The 18916-nt window shown below is 43.3% G+C and overlaps 1 protein-coding gene across 1 annotated transcript; it reads left to right on the plus strand.

The window, feature by feature from the left end:
• Positions 1-3230: 3230 nt before the first annotated feature.
• LOC125556382 (putative invertase inhibitor) lies at positions 3231-3946 on the plus strand. The gene has a single exon (XM_087521333.1). It carries the CDS (start codon positions 3293-3295, stop codon positions 3809-3811), a length of 519 nt encoding a protein of 172 aa, XP_087377459.1. The 5' UTR covers positions 3231-3292; the 3' UTR covers positions 3812-3946.
• The last annotated feature ends 14970 nt before the right edge of the window (positions 3947-18916 follow it).

Genomic DNA, 18916 nt, shown 5'->3' on the forward strand with positions numbered 1-18916 from the left:
TATTAAACCCTAATACCAGACGGTCTATTACATACTAGGATTCCTCTCCATATCACCGGGAACTAGGGAATTTACTCGCAGATCAAAGGCACAAACAAGATGAGATGAATCACGATGAACATGGTGGTTCCACAAAAGTAATGCAAGATTGAATCCACTCCAACTACTATATTACAAGATGGCATCTTTATCATTTTCACAAAAACATGTTTTGAATATTTTTCAAATACACGTTAACCATTTTCTAAATGCCATCATTGAGATGGGAGAAATGTTCAGGACTACCTTGGACACACTTTTGAATATCTCAGTATATGCCACAAATCAAAAGGCCAATTATCATTCTTAAACTTGATTTTGAGAAGGCATTTGAAAAGATTGAATATAATGCCATCATTGAGATGCTTAAGGCCAAAGGTTTTGGACCCGGATGGATTAACTGGGTCACAAGATTAATTACTTAATTCAGCCTCCACTTCTGTTCTATTAAATGGTGTTCTTGGGAAGAAAATTATATGCAAAAGAGATGTTGGATGAGGTGATCCTATATCACCCCTTCTATATGTCATTGTTGTTGATCTCCTTCAAACAATTGTTAATATGGCATGGATAAATGGTGAATTATCACTTTCAGTGGATGATAGCTATGGACAACAATACCCAATCATTCAATATGCAGATGATACATTCCTTATTATGCCATCTGATAAAGATCAATTGATGCATCTCAAATCCTTATTCCATTTTTTCAGCATGTCTAGAGATTTATTTGTAAATTACAGCAAATCTTCCATTCTCCCCATCAACATTGATAATGCTACTGCCATTGACTTAGCTGAAAATTTTGGATACAGAATTAGAAGTCCCCCATTTACATACCCGGGCCTACCTCTAGGTACGACCAAACCCTTTGTACATGATCTTATGCCAACCATAGCTAGAATTGATAAAAGATTATATGGAGTTGCAAATTTCATGAATTATGCTGGCAGATTGACATATGTTGATTCAGTGGTTGCATCTATGCCCGTTTTTGCTATGTGTACCTTCAAGGTTCACTACACCATTTTGGAACATGTCAACAAAGCTAGCAGAAATTTCCTTTGGTATGGAAATGACATAAACAAAAAGGGAGATTGTCTTACTAGTTGGAAGATGATTTGCAAACCCAAAAAAGGTGGAATTGGTGTTCTAAATCTTAGAATCTAGAATATTGCTCTGATAATCAAGCACTTACACAAATTCTACAATCATGAGAACATACCATGGGTCAATCTGGTGTAGCAAGCCTATTATTCAAACAACACCACACCTCATGCAAGCAAGAACAAAGGATCTTTTGGTGGAAGGACTGTGTGAGCTTAACTGATTTATACAAAGGTATGGCAACTTGTCAAGTAAACAAAGAAAACACTGTTCTCTACGGGAAGATGTATGGAAAAGTGGTAGTATTCTAAAAAGGAACTGGGCTGAACTACACTCATATGCAACATATACCAACATCATAATCCAGCCGACATAATCTGTGATGGACCATAGCAGCATGTTCCAACTCCCTCTATCTATGATTGCATATGATCAATTAATCAACCTATCTGGATAGCTTGAAGAAATCAGGGATAACCAGGAGAAAAATAAATGATTTTTTATGTGGGGAAACTCCAAATATTCTGCAAAAAAATCTATAAAATCCTTATGAGAAATCAACAAGCCCTTTGCCAATGTAATGGATATGGGAAGCTTGTTGTCTACCCAGGCATAAATTCTTCTCCTGGCTTATTCTCAACGACAAAATAAACACTTGTGATCTACTGACTAGAAAAAAAATTCACACTAGAGAACACTATTTGTGTATAATGCAGAGACCATAATCTGGAAGACAGAGCTCATTTACTATTCAGCTGCCCATTCAGTCAAGGTTTCTGGTGGAGTATTGGTATAGAATGGAACACTGATCTAGACATTCACATGATGATCACAGATGCAAAACACAGATATAAATGGGATTTGTTCATGGAAATTTTAATCACTGGAAGCTGTGCTATATGGAACCAGAGAAATGACAAAATATTTGAAGACATCGCATGCTCCATCATAAATTGCAAGACTAGCTTCAATAGATATTTTCAAGACACTATGATCCGGGCTAGGCCTAGTATCAAAGAGGGTATGTTGTCATGGTTAGACAGTATGTACGAATTTTTATTGATGTAATAGATCTAGCCTAATTGGATGTAACTGGCATGATCATGCCTCCCTTGTACACTGCTTAACCACTAATCTTTTAATGACAAAGATCACAATAGGGATTTTCCCCCACTGTAGTTGGTAAAAAAACCATTTTCTAAATACGCATTGGAACATTACTTAATGATAAAAACATATTTTTGAACTATGCAAAAAATTATGTTGTATAAACATTTTTTGGAAATATCATGAACATTTTTTAATTACACAAAGATTTTTGTATAATGCATAAACAGGTTTTGTACATATGACTAATTTTTTTGTAGACATGATTAAAATTTTCTAATTTTTCACATTTTACATTTTTTGTATAGATAAAAACATCTTTTATACATGATTAACATTTTCCAAATGCAGCATTAACATTTTCTAAACTTTTATGTAAAATGGTTTTGTGATACATATATATAGAATATTTCTGAATATAAATAAAGTGAAAATCAACGAAAAAACAAAAATATGGAAAAAATGAAGAAAAAAGATTTTTTTTAGATAAAAATAAAGAAAAAAGTAACACGATGTCATCAGGCGAGTCGCGGCTACTAGGCCAGCCCAATACATGTTGGCCTGCAGGCGGACCATGGTAGGGCTCACCGCGGGCGGCACATAGCCGCGTCCGCCACTTATAGGCCTGCGAGCCATCTTCTTCCTCCGGTTGTATGTCGTCGACTACGTGCATTGGAATCGAGTAATAACTAGGAACTGAAAATATCTTATAAATCTCCATTGGACATTCCATTTAAGACTAAACCGCTACCATTATTTTCTATGGTTTAAATCTGGGCTGTCCATTTTATATTGCTTTAATAATTTGATCAATTGATAGATGTATCAAATATTTATTGATAGATAAGGAAGCAATAAATGTTAATTAATTGTAGCCATGTTTTCTGCCAAGGTTATTCGGCATTGATTGATTGATATACATCCGAGTTTAGTGTTTTAGATGACAATATCCTATATATACCATGCACCTACAGTTTGACAAACCAACCTCGACACACAAAACATCTCACAAACACAAGAAAATTGTTGCGGCAAAACCATGAGGTCGTCGCAAGTTCTCTCGCTTCTTGTTGTTGTCCTCCTCCTCGCCTCGTCCAGTGCTTCCGTCATAGAAGACACATGCAGGCGCTTTGATGGCGCTGACATCTACGATATCTGCATCAAGTTCTTCAAGGCCAACAAGGATAGCGCCACCACGGACAAGTGTGGCCTTGCTGTCATCGCCATTGGGATTGCCAGTGCGACAGCTGTGGACACCCGCAAGCGCATCGCCACCCTGAAGGCCAAGGAAAAGGATCAGATTATCCAGCATGTCCTCGCCTACTGTGACAATATGTACTCCAGAGCTGTGGGCCTATTTGACAAGGCTGCCAGGGGCATCTCGTCGGGCAGGTTGGGCGACGCGGTGACGAGCCTCAGCTCCGCGCTGGACATTCCCAAATATTGCGATGACAAGTTCCTCGAGGCAGGCGTGAAGTCGCCATTCGATGCCGAGAACGGCGAGTTCGAGGTGCAATGTGCAATCACTCTGGGTGTAACGAAGATGCTGACCATGTAGTTAGCGAGTCGGCGAGGACATGAATGTGGGAAACTACAATAAGAGTCCATAGTCATTTCGATGAGTAAACTCCTCAAAATTAATAAGCCCACAATGTTATCACTGAACTATGCCAGACGTACTGGCACATATTTCTTTTGTGTGGATTTTTTTGTGTTGATTTAAGAAAATCAATAGTGACTGGAATATCCACCCCTTCCGCACTGCCGCAGAGCGATGAACAGAGGGGGAGGGGAGGATATTAATCTTGTTGGCAGCTGAAAGAATCGGTATGGTCGACTAGAGGGGGTGATTAGGATACTAACAAAATTTTAACTTCTTTTGCAAATTTTAGGCTCAAAAAATAATAAGTTTTCTATATATGCAGATAGGTGGACAACCTATATGAAAATCTTAACAAGTAACAAGTGCTTGCAAGAGTAAACACAAGATAATAACTAGCACAAAGTAAAGGAACGAAATAACCGCAAGTGGAATCGATGGAGATGAGGATGTGTTTGTGAAGTTCCCCCTTGGGGGGGGGGGGGTTACTTCTCCATTGGAGGGGTGTGGAGGCTCATGCTCCCCAAGCATCCTAAGGACTCTCCCTATTCTCCTCATGCCCTCGCACAATGCAAGGTATCGTGAATCCACTAGCGGTGCCCTTGAAGGTGACAACCGGGACCTTTACAAACAAGGTTGGGGGTCTCTCTACAACTTAACTGGAGGCTCCCAACACCAGCATGAATCTTCAATATAGATTTTGGCTCCGCGATAACCTCTTCCGTCTAGGGTGCCCAAGCACCCAAGAGTAACAAGTCGATGTAGATGTAGAAGCCGAGGAACACAAACGGTTTGGTGCAAGTGTAGATCGGGTGAATCTCCTCCTATCATCAAAGTATGAGAGAGTTTGGATGGTTGGGGAAGGAGATCCCAAGATTTTGGAGATTTTGGGGACATATTAGGGTTGGGTGGAAGAAGGGGTTATTTAAATCCCCACGGGGGAAATAGACGTTGCACAACCACAATTCCGGCTACGCGGACCATCCAGAAGAAATGTCCCCAGCCCCGAGCACCAAGGGGACAAAGTTCCCGGGCACCCGGACAGATTAGGGGTCGGGCAGAGCAGAGGGGGCCGGGCACCTGAGGGTCCAAGATCCCGAGAACCTGATACATCTCCGACGCATCTAATTTTCCAAACAACTTTGCTCTTGTTTTGGACTCTAATTTACATGATTTGAATGAAACTAACCCGAACTGACGTTGTTTTCAGCAGTACTGCTCCACCCATCAATATAAACAAGCTTAGTTGTACAAATACAAATCTGATATGATGTTGATATTATTAAAACAGAGACACATTTGATTGGCTAGCTAAATGTTCCTACTTTAGTTTTGAAATGCATGTGAGCCACATATAGAGAGATAGGAAGGAATAGTATTTCTCTGTGCGCTCTGGTTCATCATGGGTGCGCAACAACCATTGTATAGAAAGACTTGTAATATCTACGATCTGCTTTCTCTTCTTTAACATGATCCTCTTCTCTTCTTATTTAATAAGTATAGTATGTTCCTTGTTGCTAAGAGAAGTAGAGAAATTTGTGTTCGACGGGTTAGGTCGAGTTGTTCTTCCTTAGTATATTTTGAAGCTGTCATCTACGAAGTATCCTTACTTCTGGAGCTCTCAACAGGGAGCCTATATTTTGAGTAGTAGGCCACATTATATTAATGCACACACCAAATTATAGCACACATGGCATCTCTTAGAAGAATTGCACAAAGATATGACGTAGGTTTACAAGGATGCACTATTGGATTAGAATCCCCTATGCGTTACAAAGATAATCTCACTTATTTTTATGTTTTCATGCATGTCAGGTATTGAATATGATCATAATGCATATGAGAATGGGCACACGAGAGGAATATTGCGGAATAATCCATTGGCTAACAAACTTGGCATCAAGGGATTGAGGTCCTGTTTGGATGCAATGGAACACAAGTCTAATTAGGTTCCCATCTACAGATTCCATTTCAGAATATGATCCTAAAGATGTGAGACCTAAGTCTATTTAGCTTCCAGATGAGTCAGAGTCAAATGACCTATCTTATTCATCCATCAAGGTGCTTGCTCTAACTTGGCAAGGTTGTATTGGTCGCATGTATCTTGCATATGATGTCTTGTATTACTTCTACTTTGTTACACCACCATCTGCTTAGTTTACACATCATATATGAGAATATGACATGCCTATCCATTTTCTATACCTATTCCATGTGTCATCATACCATGTTTTTCCACTTAAATGTTGTTCTTTCATAACAAATGTCCAAAAGGAAGAGGGTGATTACAGATCCTAAAGGAGTACAAACAAAGTATTTGGAAATGGCAGTGATACCTAATAAATCAAATAGCACTCCATTTGTAGTGTCCATATCACCAGCCCCAGAAAACACAGCCCCAACTGTAGCACACTTTAGCCCTACTCCACTGACCATAACACCAGCTTCACGTCACAGGAGCCGTACTTTTGAAAAAGGTATGCCAATTCCAATAGTCCACTACTGCAGGATGCTGCTAACGCGACACTACGATCAGAGACCCTTCAACGAAACTGTGTGTGATGCAATAATCGCAAACGGTGGTGTAAAAACCCGTCAAAAAAGGTGCAAAACATTTGCGACGACGGATGCATCAAACACGGTTCGGATTTTAGTTGCGTGTGTGATGCAGGGCATATGGTTCAGTTTAATTAACTGTTTGCAATGATTAGGAACAAAAGAAATGGTCAACCAGATGAAGGTGTGTGTGATACACAACATACGGTTCACTCGGATGAACTGTTTCTGATTAGGCAACACAAAAGAAACGGGCAGCCAAATGAAGGTGTGTGCGATGTACAACATACGGTTCACTCGGATGAACTGTTTGTGATTAGGCAACACAAAAGAAATGGGCAGCCAGATGAAGGTGTGTGCGATGTACATCATACGGTTCACTTGGATGAACTGTTTGTGATTAGGCAACACAAAATAAACGGTCATCCAAATGAAGGTGTGTGCGATGTATAGCATACGGTTCACTCGGATGAACTATTTGTGATTATGCAACACAAAAGAAACGGTCAGCCAGATCAATGTGTGTGCGATATATGGCATGCGGTTCACTTGGCCTTGTCGTCAGTGTGTGACCTCTGTGGCAACTATTCGCTCCCCACCAGCCTCTTCTTGTACCGTGGCAACCGTCCACCGCCTCTTCGCCTTTGCCTCTCGATTTGGAACTGCTGTCGCATGCTCTTCCTCTCTCCATTTGCCTTCACCCTTCCTTCTGCCATTGTTCGATCATTTTCTCCATGGAGGGAGCAGGACAGAAACGACCCTGTTATTCTTGCCCCGATCTGAAAGATGACATGGTGGAGGAACTCATTGATCGGTGCGACGTCATCACCTCGGCTAGCATGGCAGGTTCGTTCAAGACCATTCTTGACTCAACTAATAACATCATTACAAGGAACCCAAGGGTCCAGGAGCGGTCTGATCTCCCCTATCTTCTTCGTCGTGACCTTGCTGACTGGCGCGGGGACGAGGGAAGCCTCGCCTTGTGCAAGTTGATGTTGCTTGATAATGATATGTATGATGTTAGGATGACATCGCTTGAGGGCAAGGCTTGGGCAGGCGCAAATCGAGATTGGGTTGTTTATATTGGGTACAACTGTGAGTGGGAACTTGTGAATGTGTATACTTGTCACCGGGTTCCACTTCCAAAAATCTCAGACTGCCCAGAGGTTGAGTACACCGGTATTCTATGTGAGTTCAAATACGATCATGGTGACTATCGTCTATGGAAGATAGCAATTTGTTGAGTTCCCAACCACTCTTGGGATTACACGAACTATGAAGTTGTTGCTATTTTCGACAAGTTTGTTGCCGTCCTTACTTCCACGCCTCGATGGATATTGCTCAAAAATCAATTTCTATACACGGATGAGTACTGTGATGCAATTCAATACGAGGGTCTTGTCTTTGCTGCCACCACTTGTGGCACTGTTTTTGCATGGAATCCTGATGCTTTCGGTACGTTTGTCTTGCACCGTAATTATTATTGTTTCATCCACATGCATGCGGGTTAGCTAGTTTCCCTTTACTAATTAACCTTTTTGTGTTTCCAAGGTCCTGTGAACATTACACCACCTATACTTGAAAATTTGTATAACCAAGGGGGAGATGACGATGCTGATGATCACGAGTATGAGGACGAGTAGGACCCATATACTCAGTGGCACCTGGCAACTTATTCCGATGGATCACCTCTTCTTGTCTGTATACAGGGCACTGCTAATGTTACTAAGGAAGCAGGTGTTGTCTCGCATGGTCGCACTCTTCGGACCTATTCCAACATCCGTTGCAGGGTATTCAGGATGGATACTAGTGTACTAGCGCCAACACCTTCTCCCTGGTTCAGTATTGAAAGTCTTGGAGGAAACTCGCTCTTCCTTGGAAAAAACTATCCAATGATGGTGGAAGGCGATCCAGCTGCTGTTGACACAACGTTACTACCATTTATGAGAAGCAACTGTATCTATACCTCAGACATTTCTATGCTTCCCTACCGTCCCAATATGGGTCTTGACATAGGCCGCTTCAGCCTAGATGATCAGTCCTGCGTTGGTCTCGAGATTGACAGTAGCTGGCCCTTCCCAGAGAATCACTTCTGGTTCAAAGCAAGTGTTTCCACCGCCGACGAGTGGTTGAGCTGAAGTTCATTTCATCGCTTTGTTTTTGTTGTGTGAGAAAAACTTTACTTTACTAGAATGTTTTGTTGGAAATGATCTATAATCCAACGTGTATCCTCCTTGTCATTGTGGGTTGATGACTTGTTGTATGTAATCAATGGTACATTTGCATATGCGTCCATCAACTCACGCCTGCTAGTGGTGTCCATATGAACAGTGCTATTGATTTTAGTTGCAAAAATTAGATAGTGCTAGTGATTTTTAGCTGCATATTTTGACAAATCGCGGTGTTACAAGGTTGACAAATGGCAATGTTACTAGATAAACAAATGTCAATCTTTCCAGTTTGACAAATGGCAACATACCCAAAATGATAGATGCAAATCTTACTCAATTGTTTCTACATGGTTGCACACGGGTCATGCAAAACAACTGTTTGTGTTGAAGGGATGCACAAATCCTGCACTGCGAGGGAAGACCATAGCTCTCACTTTGCATACGGGTGTTCTATCTAAAACATTTGCGATCAAGAGCTGCAAAAATCCTGCTCGACACATTTTCCCTTGGCTTCCTGGGGAAGCTGTCTGTTTGCATACGAGTGTTCTAACTAAAACGTTTGCGATGAGTGTTTTATATTTAAATACCATTGACAATTTTTTTAAAAGATAATCGTTTGATAAGTCTGTACATTAAGAGAGAAAAACGCAAGTTCGTTCAAACCATATCTTTCGTTCAGTCACACTGTGAATTTATATTCATATGATCAAGAATTCGAGATACAGTATTAAAACCCAACAAAACTATTTCCGGCGGCGGCGGAGGCGGCTTGCCGCGCCGTCGTTGTCGTGGTCGTCCTTCTGGACGCCGTTGTTGAAGTCTTCAAGGAAGCACAAAATGTTCTTCACTTGTAAATCAAACATCATGTTGTCGCGCGGTCGACAGGCGAGGCGCGAGAGAATGACAACTGGCACCGCTGAGACATAGCAGTTGACGGCAGCGTTCCATGCCGCTGAGGGGGGCGCGCACGGGCACGGGCACGGGCGCGGAGGATGCATCCAAATGCACGGGGACTGGCGCCGCGGTGGGTGGAGGGGCGCACACGGGTAGGGGCACGGGTGCAGCGGGTGCAGCCAAATGCACGGGAGCCGGTGCCACGGTGGGTGGAGGGGCGCGCACGGGCACGGGCGCTAGCGCTGGCATGTACATGAGCTCGCGTGGGTCCGCGGAGACCTCGCTGACGCCTGTGGCTTCGGGCTCTGCGATAGTTCTCAGCGACCAGCCCGTCAATGCTACGGGGATGGTCGCTGGCGCGGTCACGGGGACGGGAGCTGGGACGGGAGCTGGGACGGGAGCGGGGGCAGCAACCGCCGCGGCCAGCTCATTCTGGGCCATGTCCATGAGGCCCCATTCCTCCTTATTTTCTATCTCCTTCGGCTCGGAGTCGACTTCACCAAACTTGAAGACTAGTGGCAGATGCTCATTCTATGCCATGGCGTTGGTGGAGGTCTGCGGGAGGGAGGGAAATGGGAGGCAAATAGTAAGGCCACCCGTATTAAACAGCGGCTTGGGCGCCATTAATAGAGAGGAAGGCGGGCGGCCATGGAAGTCAAAGGGCTCGCTTCCAAGTGAGCTTGCGCAGCATACAGCTCACATGCTTCCCGGTGAGCCTGCGCATTGGAGGACATCTTGCACGCCTCTTGGTCAGCCTGTGCACCGGACTCCGCTCGCACGCCTCCCGTTCAGTCAAGGTCAAGCAGCTGTCCGCATGGCACCTCCTATAGACATTAAAACGAAGACACATGGCGTCATGTGAATGGTTAACAGAACGCACACGATTTGAATTATACAACCGTTTGAGATATTAAAGTGGCAGCTATTTTTTCAAAATGCCTTTGTTGGCTGTTATTTGAGTGCGCCTTCTCTCAAAATGGACACGAAAAATACCACAACATGTCGGGTGCCATTCCATGAAAGCATGCCAAGCACTGGTACAGTGATGTGCTATACAAACATTTTTTAACCCCTTTCTGCGACGGTATTTGGAACCGTCGCCAAGTGAGTGTGGGCGATAGGGGAGTCCTTCCCACACGACCCAGAAACCGTGGGGGATAGGCCCTCCTGGGACACCAAATGAGCTCATGTGCGATCGGGGGAGGCATCGAAACCCAATCATTTCCGTAGGTATGTACATCCCACACGGTGAATCCCAGAAAATCATTTCCGTAGGTATGTACATCCCACACGATGAATCCCAGAAAATCATTTCCATAGGTATGTACATCCCACACGGTGAATCCTAGAAAAACATTTCCGTAGGTATGTATATCACACACAGTTCTTTGTGTGGAAACGTTTGTGCAAGGTGGCCTAACACAAACAGTTCGCTGCCGGAAGCCGTGTGTGATTGTTAGTTGATCGAACATGCCTACTTTCTAGAAACCATGTGGGTTCTTTGAATTCATCGCCCACGGTGCTGTCTGAGTAACCGTCTGCAATAGAAAACCCCAATAAGCAGAGTAATTAGCCTATTATTGATAATCCATGTACTAATCAAACTGATATTTCTTATAAAACACGCCAGATATTTTATATCCGTATAAAAGCAACCAGGATTTCATAATCGAATTACATCAGATAGCTTCGGCACTCAGTTATGCCATTACACAACAGCACCAAGTTTCACATGCAGCATCAAAAACCTTTGGAAAGTAGCATCATACACGGTAAATAGATAGATGAATCTCATCTAGGAAACTGCAGAAGCGGAAGGCAAATATTGAGCCTTCAGTGATGTTGAATGTCCTTGCAACTTTAGGCCAGTGGCTATGGATAATTGCCCGCCCAACCTTCGTCCTCTTCAGCAAGACTTCAATATTGCACCGTGGGTGTTGAATGAATACCTTCCTCGCCTCTTGACCATGCAGGTGGTTTGAGAGGTAATCATCGGTGACCTGCTTTGAAAATTACTAAAAACAAAGCTATGCATAAATCGCTGTTGTAAATTTTGAAATGGTGCAAGGGGTAAAAACAAGGTAAAAGAGTTGGTACCATCCTATAATTGACTGATGTCTTCTTCATTGTGCAAACAAAGATCTTGTTGTTATTCGCTGCAAGTTTCTTCATCCTAATAATCTTTCTGAGTTTCTTGACTTTACTGATATTCATGGACATCTCATTTCCTCATATGCAAAATGGGTCGAACAGTGGGTCTAAGCTTCTGACAGCAGGACCTACATGTGCAAGACCAAATTGTAAGAAACCTAAATATTAGATTCCTGCAACTGCACAATAATGTGCTATTAGCCAAAGGACCCTACTTGAACAAACCTCGATGGTAAACCACAGTGTCTCCCATTGTTTCCCTGCAACACACATAAGGAAGATCTTGATCAGGTTAACTGAGAGTTGCCATACTATCAGTAGAATATGTATTGAGTACAGCCAAATTCGATTGGTGTCACATGCATAACAATATAAAATTGTACCCACAGGAAATGAAAATCAAATTGCAGAACTGAACCAAACAGTTAAATGGACAGCAGACCAAATGAACCAAAATAGTTAACTAAGCACAACATTGCAGAATAGAAACATGTACTAGAAGATAAGACAGTTAACAAAACAAAGAATGCTTGAGAACAGCACTACAAAATGTAGCAATTGTTGGACCAAAGTGTTAACTGAACATTACATTTCAGAGGACCAAACTGTTAACTGAATATCAGATTGCATATTAACATTACAGAGGAAAAATCACAAGAAGGCACTGGCGGTGGCCTCGAGAAAACAACATGAACTGTATTTTAAAGTAGAAAACCATGTGGCGGTGTTGACGGTGGCCTCGACGACGAGGTGCTCCTCCAAGATCTGGCGGTCGACATGCATGGCAGCCATAGCGACCTCGTGCGTGCGTGCAGCCACATGCTACTAAGCTCCACGTTATACTGCGTGCAAAATGGCTATGGGCGGCGCTTAATTGGAGGAGGGGGCAGTGATTTCGGTGGAAGGTGTCGCGCCGTCGGTCGAGGCATGTGGGACGGGAAATGAGGAGGATGGTGTGGGTGGGGTGTGGATTACCTGACCATATCAACGAGGCTGCGCAGCAAGAAGAAGGGTCGGCGGGGAGGAGGCCGCACCGCAAGAAGAAGGGTCGCCGGCAAGGAGGTGGCGCTGCAAGAAGAAGGGTCGCCAGCGAGGAGGCGGTGCTGCAAGAAGAAGGGTAGCCAGCGAGGAGGCAGCGTTGCAAGAAGAAGGGTTCCCGGCGAGGAGGCAGCGCTGCAAGAAGAAGGGTTCCCGGCGAGGAGGCTGAGCTTCCAGTAAGCAGCAGTGAAGGTTTGAACTTGGAAAGCAAGGAGGAACTGTGGAAATGTGGCTTTTCGTACGAGGGAGGGGGCGGGGAGATAGATATTTCCACGGTGGCAAAAAAAATTCGCTCGGTGCCGCGAGAAACTGGCGCGCAAGTGTGGTTCAAGGAGGGGTGATGGACTGTAGACGACGAAGCTTCCCGCGTAAGCCAGACAAGACGGTGCGCCAAGATATTTTATATCGCATCCCACATGATTCTTTCTAGCAAACTGTTTGTGGTATACCTAATTTTTTTCATTATGTTTTGAAAGACAAAATGGTGTTACGGAGGAAAAAGATGGTGTTTGAATTCCTAGAACATTTACGTACAGTGAACATGCAACTAGTACATGAGTGTCATGTTTAAATTGGAAATTATTCCGGGTTCGTTTGGCATTTTTATGCATTAATTGAGTTTCTGAGCATTTAATGTGCATAATTCAAATTCCAACTATAAGCACATGCTCCAATGCACCAAAGTTTGTTGAAAAATCACATGTGTGTCTTTGGGTGAATTTATAAGTCCCATGCAAGAAATGAGAATGAAATTCAAATATCTGGGCGTCGTGGCTCGACCGGAAAGATTGAGAAACTTGGTTTTTTAATTCCTGTAAATCCAAAACACGCATGAAAATCTGAAACTTGGCATGGTGTCATGACATGGCACCAACATGCTGCGGTAATTTTTTTGGCCGAATTGGGCCAAGCTTTGGTGCAAGCTTCTTGCAAACCTGAGCTTCCCTCAAGAAGGCTCATGGTTCCAAGAGGGAATGTGCCACCTCCGTGTGCGAAACGACATACGTACACTATCTTCTCCCGCCTTAATTTTTGTACACTAGCAGATTAGACCAAATAGAAGTATCGTGCTAAATTTTGGAATTATTCCGGATTTGTTTGGCCTTTTTTATATATTAATTGAGTTTGTGCGTATTTAATGTCCATAATTCAAATTTAAACTACAAGCACATGCTCCAGTGCACAAAAGCTGGTTGAAAAATCACATGTGTGTCTTTGGTTGAATTTATAGGTCCATTGCAACAAATGGGAATGAAATTCAAACATCTGGGCATCGTGGCTCGGCCGGAAAGATTGAGAAATCTGGTTTTCTAATTCATGTAAATCCAAAATACGCCTGAAAATCATGAAACTTGCATGGTGTCATGACATGGCACCAACATGCAGCAGTAAATTTTTTGGCCGAATTGGGACAAGTTTTGGTTTAAGCTTCTTGCAAACCAGAGATTCCCCAAAAAGGTCGTGGTTCCGAGAGGGAACGTGTCACCTCCGTGTGCGAAACGAGATACGCACACAGCCTTCTTCCGCCTTAATTTTTTTACATAGGCAGATTAGACCAAATAGAAGTATCGTGCTAAATTTTGGAATTATTCTGGGTTTGTTTGGCCTTTTTATATATTAATTGAGTTTCTCCGCATTTAATGTGCATAATTCAAATTTGAACTACAAGCAAATGCTCCAGTATACCAAAGTTGGTTGAAAAATCACATGTGTGTCCTTGGGTGAATTTATAGGTCCCATGCAAGAAATGGGAATGAAATTCAAACATCTGGGCATCGTGCCTCGGCCAGAAAGATTGAGAAACTTCGTTTTTTAATTCCTGTAAATCCAAAACACGCCTGAAAATCATGAAACTTGACATTGTGTCATGACATGGAACCAACATGCAGCGGTAATTTTTTTGGCCGAATTGGGACAAGCTTTGGTGTAAGCTTCTTGCAAACTGCAGCTTCCCTCAAGAAGGCTCGTGGTTCTGAGAGGAACGTGTCATCTCTGTGTGCGAAACGACATACGTACACTGCCTTCTCCTGCCTTAATCTTTTTACACGGGCATATTAGACCACATAGAGTGCTAAATTTTGTAATTATTCCAGGTTCATTTGGCCTATTTTATACATTAATTGAGTTTCTACACATTTAATGTGCATAATTGAAATTTGAACTACAAGCACATGCTCCAGTGCACCAAAGTTGGTTGAAAAATCACATGTGTGTCCTTGGGTGAATTTATAAGTCCCATGCAAGAAATGGGAATAAAATTCAAACATCTGTGCATCGTGGCTCGGCCGTAAAGATTGAAAAACTTGGTTTTCTAATTCCTATAAATCCAGAACACGCGTGAAAATCATGTAACTTGGCATGGTGTCATGACATGGCACAAACGTGATGCGGTAATTTTTTTGGCCGAATTGGGACAAGCCTTGGTGTAACCTTCTTGCAAACTTGAGCTTCCCTCAAAAAGGCTCGTCGTTTCGAGAGGCAACGTGTCACCTGCGTGTGCAAAACGAGATACGTACACTGCCTTCGCATGCCTTAATTTTTTTACACAGGCAGATTAGACCAAATAGAAGTATCGTGCTAAATTTTGGAATTATTCCGGGTTCGTTTGGCCTTTTTTATACATTAGTTGAGTTTCTACGCATTTAATGTGCATAATTAAAATTTGACCTACAAGCACATGCTCCAGTGCACCAAAGTTGGTTGAAAAATCACATGTGTGTCCTTGGGTGAATTTATAGGACCCATGCAAGAAATGAGAATGAAATTCAAACATCTGGGCGTCGTGACTCGACCGGAAAGATTGAGAAACTTGGTTTTTTAATTCCTATAAATCCAAAATACGCCTGAAAATCATGAAACTTGGCATAGTGTCATGACATGGCACCAACATGCAACGGTAATTTTTTTGGCCAAATTGGGACAAGCATTGGTGTAAGCTTCTTGCAAACCGGAGCTCCCTCAAGAAGGCTCGTGGTTCCGAGAGGGAACGTGTTACCTCTGTGTGCGAAACGACATATGTACACTATCTTCTCCCGCCTTAATTTTTTTACATAGGCAGATTAGACCAAATAGAAGTATCGTGCTAAATTTTGTAATTATTCCGGGTTTGTTTGGCCTTTTTATACATTAATTGAGTTTCTGCGCATTTAATATGCATAATTCAAATTTGAACTACAAGCACATGCTCCAGTGCACCAAAGTTGGTTGAAGAATCACATGTGTGTCCTTGGGTGAATTTATAGGTCCGATGCAAGAAATGACAATAAAATTCAAACATCTGGGCGTCGTGGCTCGGCCGAAAACATTGAGAAACTTGGTTTTTTAATTCCTATAAATCCAAAACACACCTGAAAATCATGAAACTTGGCATGGTGTCATGACATGGCACCAACATGATGCGGTAAATTTTTTGGCTGAATTGGGACAAGCTTTGGTATAAGCTTCTTGCAAACCGGAGCTTCCCTCAAAAGGCTCGTGGTTCCGAGAGGGAACGTATCACCTCCGTGTGCGAAACAAGATATGTACACTGCCTTCTCCCGCCTTCATTTTTTTACATAGGCAGATTAGACCAAATAGAAGTATCGTGCTAAATTTTGGAATTATTCCGGGTTTGTTTGGCCTTTTTATACATTAATTGAGTTTCTGCGCATTTAATGTGCATAATTCAAATTTGAACTACAAGCGCATGCTCGAGTGCACCAAAGTTGGTTGAAAAATCACATGTGTGTCCTTGGATGAATGTATAGGTCCCATGCAAGAAATGGGAATGAAATACAAACATCTGGGCGTCGTGGCTCGGCCAGAAAGATTAAGAAAGTTGGTTTTCTAATTCCTGTAAATCTAAAACATGCCTGAAGATGATGAAACTTAGCATGGTGTCATGACATGGCACCAACATGCAGGGGTAATTTTTTTGGCCGAATTGGGACAAGCTTTGGTGTAAGCTTCTTGCAAACTGGAGCTTCCCTCAAGAAGGCTCGTGGTTTCGAGAGGGAACGTGTCACCTCCGTGTGCGAAACGACATACGTACACTGCCTTCTCCCGCCTTAATTCTTTTTACACAGGCAGATTAGACCAAATAGAAGTATCGTTCTAAATTTTGGAATTATTCCGGGTTTGTTTGGCCTTTTTTATACATTAATTGAGTTTCTATGCATTTAATGTGCATAATTCAAATTTGAACTACAAGCATAGACTCCAGTGACCAAAGTTGTTTGAAAATCACATGTATGTCCTTGGGTGAATTTCTAGATCCCATGCAAGAAATGAGAATGAAACTTAAACAACTGGGTGTCATGGCTCGGCCAAAAATATTGAGAAACTTGGTTTTTTAATTTCTGTAAATCCAAAACACGCCTGAAAATCATGAAACTTGGCATGGTGTCATGACATGGCACCAACATGCTGTGGTAATTTTTCTGTCCGATTTGCGAAGGCACACACATTAACAATCAACAAAGTCATTTTGAAACAAGTGCTGTCACGTCACAAATCGGAAACACAAGTATTATTGAAATCGTGGGTGTCCTACTTACCAATTACATGCCGCCACGCGTCCCCCTTTTTATTGGCTAGGAGGTGACGTGCGGGGTAGCTATTTGAGTACGGGAGGGGTGCGATCAGACTCCTACGCGTGCTCATCAGGAGGAGAGCCCTTTGAACGCTACCCACCGCGCACCTCCCTCCCAACGTCTCCATTAATGGCGCCCGAGCCCCTGTTCTATGGCGTGGCTATATGTCTCACTGGACTGAGATTTAAGAGAGAAAAATAAAAATCTGAAAAGAAAGTTTTGCATTGATCTTGATGTAAGATCTGGCGGACCTATATAGCATCGACTGTGACTTATAGCAAGCATGATGAATATAAGGACGATGACAGTGGATAATAATTGCAACAACCCCGAAATACACAAGGGCAAAAGAAGAAGGAAGACAATGATCTGGCTCGTTGATCTCTACATTGCTGCAGGCCGTGGGAACTAGTCTCCGCGGCGAGCGGCGATGAGCTATTTCTTATCCTCAAGATGCTGCTTGAGAGCATCCACGAATTCCTCCACCAGCCTTCTGCGCTCGATGCGCGGCATGGCATTCTCGTCCATAAGTTTCTCGACGATGACGTCGGTCCTCTTCAACAAGGCAGTGGTCTCCTCCTGCTGCTCCGCACTTCCGATGATCTTCACCCTCAGCAGGTCGTGCTCGGCCCGGAGCTTCGCATTGCTCTCATTTAGTTGCCGGATGACGCCGGTAGCCTCTTCAAAAGAGGCTTTCATGTCGTCCTGCAACCTCGCCCAGGCGGAGATCCGATCCATCTGGCTATGGATGATCACATGCATGCGCCTGTAAGAGTCCTCGCCTGCCCATGAGACATTTTCCCAGGCTACCGCGGCGCGGGAGGACATCTCTGCTGCATTCGCGGCCCGGCGGGACATCTCTTCTGCTTCTGTGGTGCGGCTGGACCAGTTTGCCGCATCGACGGCGCGGTGGGACCTGCGTGCTGCTTCGACGATGCGGCGGGACATCTATGCTGCTACGGCCGCGCGGCGGGACATCTCTCGTGCTTTCACTTCCATGCTCGCATCTCCCTAGTGGCAATTTCTCGACCCAGAACTCACGTTGGCCATGGCAGACGCAAAGGGAATGATGATGAATGACTTGTTTGTTCTTTTGGATGAGGAGTTGAGGAGGAATTTGCAGTCATCTTGGAGGAGTAGTATTTATAACCGAGTAGTAATACGCTCCTAAGTGGGAAATCGTTTAGGTTTTGATAGGTGTGAACAGGTTTGCAATTTGAAATGTGATGGGACGCATGCTCAAAATTTACTGACGGTTATAAGTGCGGCACTATTCCTGGAAGGTGCAACGTGGGCACGTACGCCTTCTCGGCCGCGTATGTGGCGTTTGCACCATAGGGTGCACCGCAATAGGCAATGTCAGCACACGTCTTGTTCCAACAACTGTGCGCGCTCGTTATTACCATCGTGCACGCATCTTTTAATTGGAATGTGTGTGCCCGTCTAGCGCACACATGTTGATCTATCTAACTGTTTTAGCTTGTTGTGGCTAATCGCAAATAGTTCATCCATGTGAAGTGTATGCCACTTTGATCTGACTGGCCCGTTTCTGTTCTGTTGCCTAATTGTAAACAGTTAATCCTTCTGAAGCATATGCCCTCAACCACACACACCTTGATCTGGCTGACCATTTCTTTTGTGTTGCCTAATCACAAATAGTTCATCCGAGTGAACTGTATGAT

The sequence above is a fragment of the Triticum urartu genome, chromosome 5A, assembly GCF_056163025.1.
Source record: "Triticum urartu cultivar PI428250 chromosome 5A, HENAU_Tu73, whole genome shotgun sequence".
NCBI lineage: Eukaryota > Viridiplantae > Streptophyta > Magnoliopsida > Poales > Poaceae > Triticum > Triticum urartu.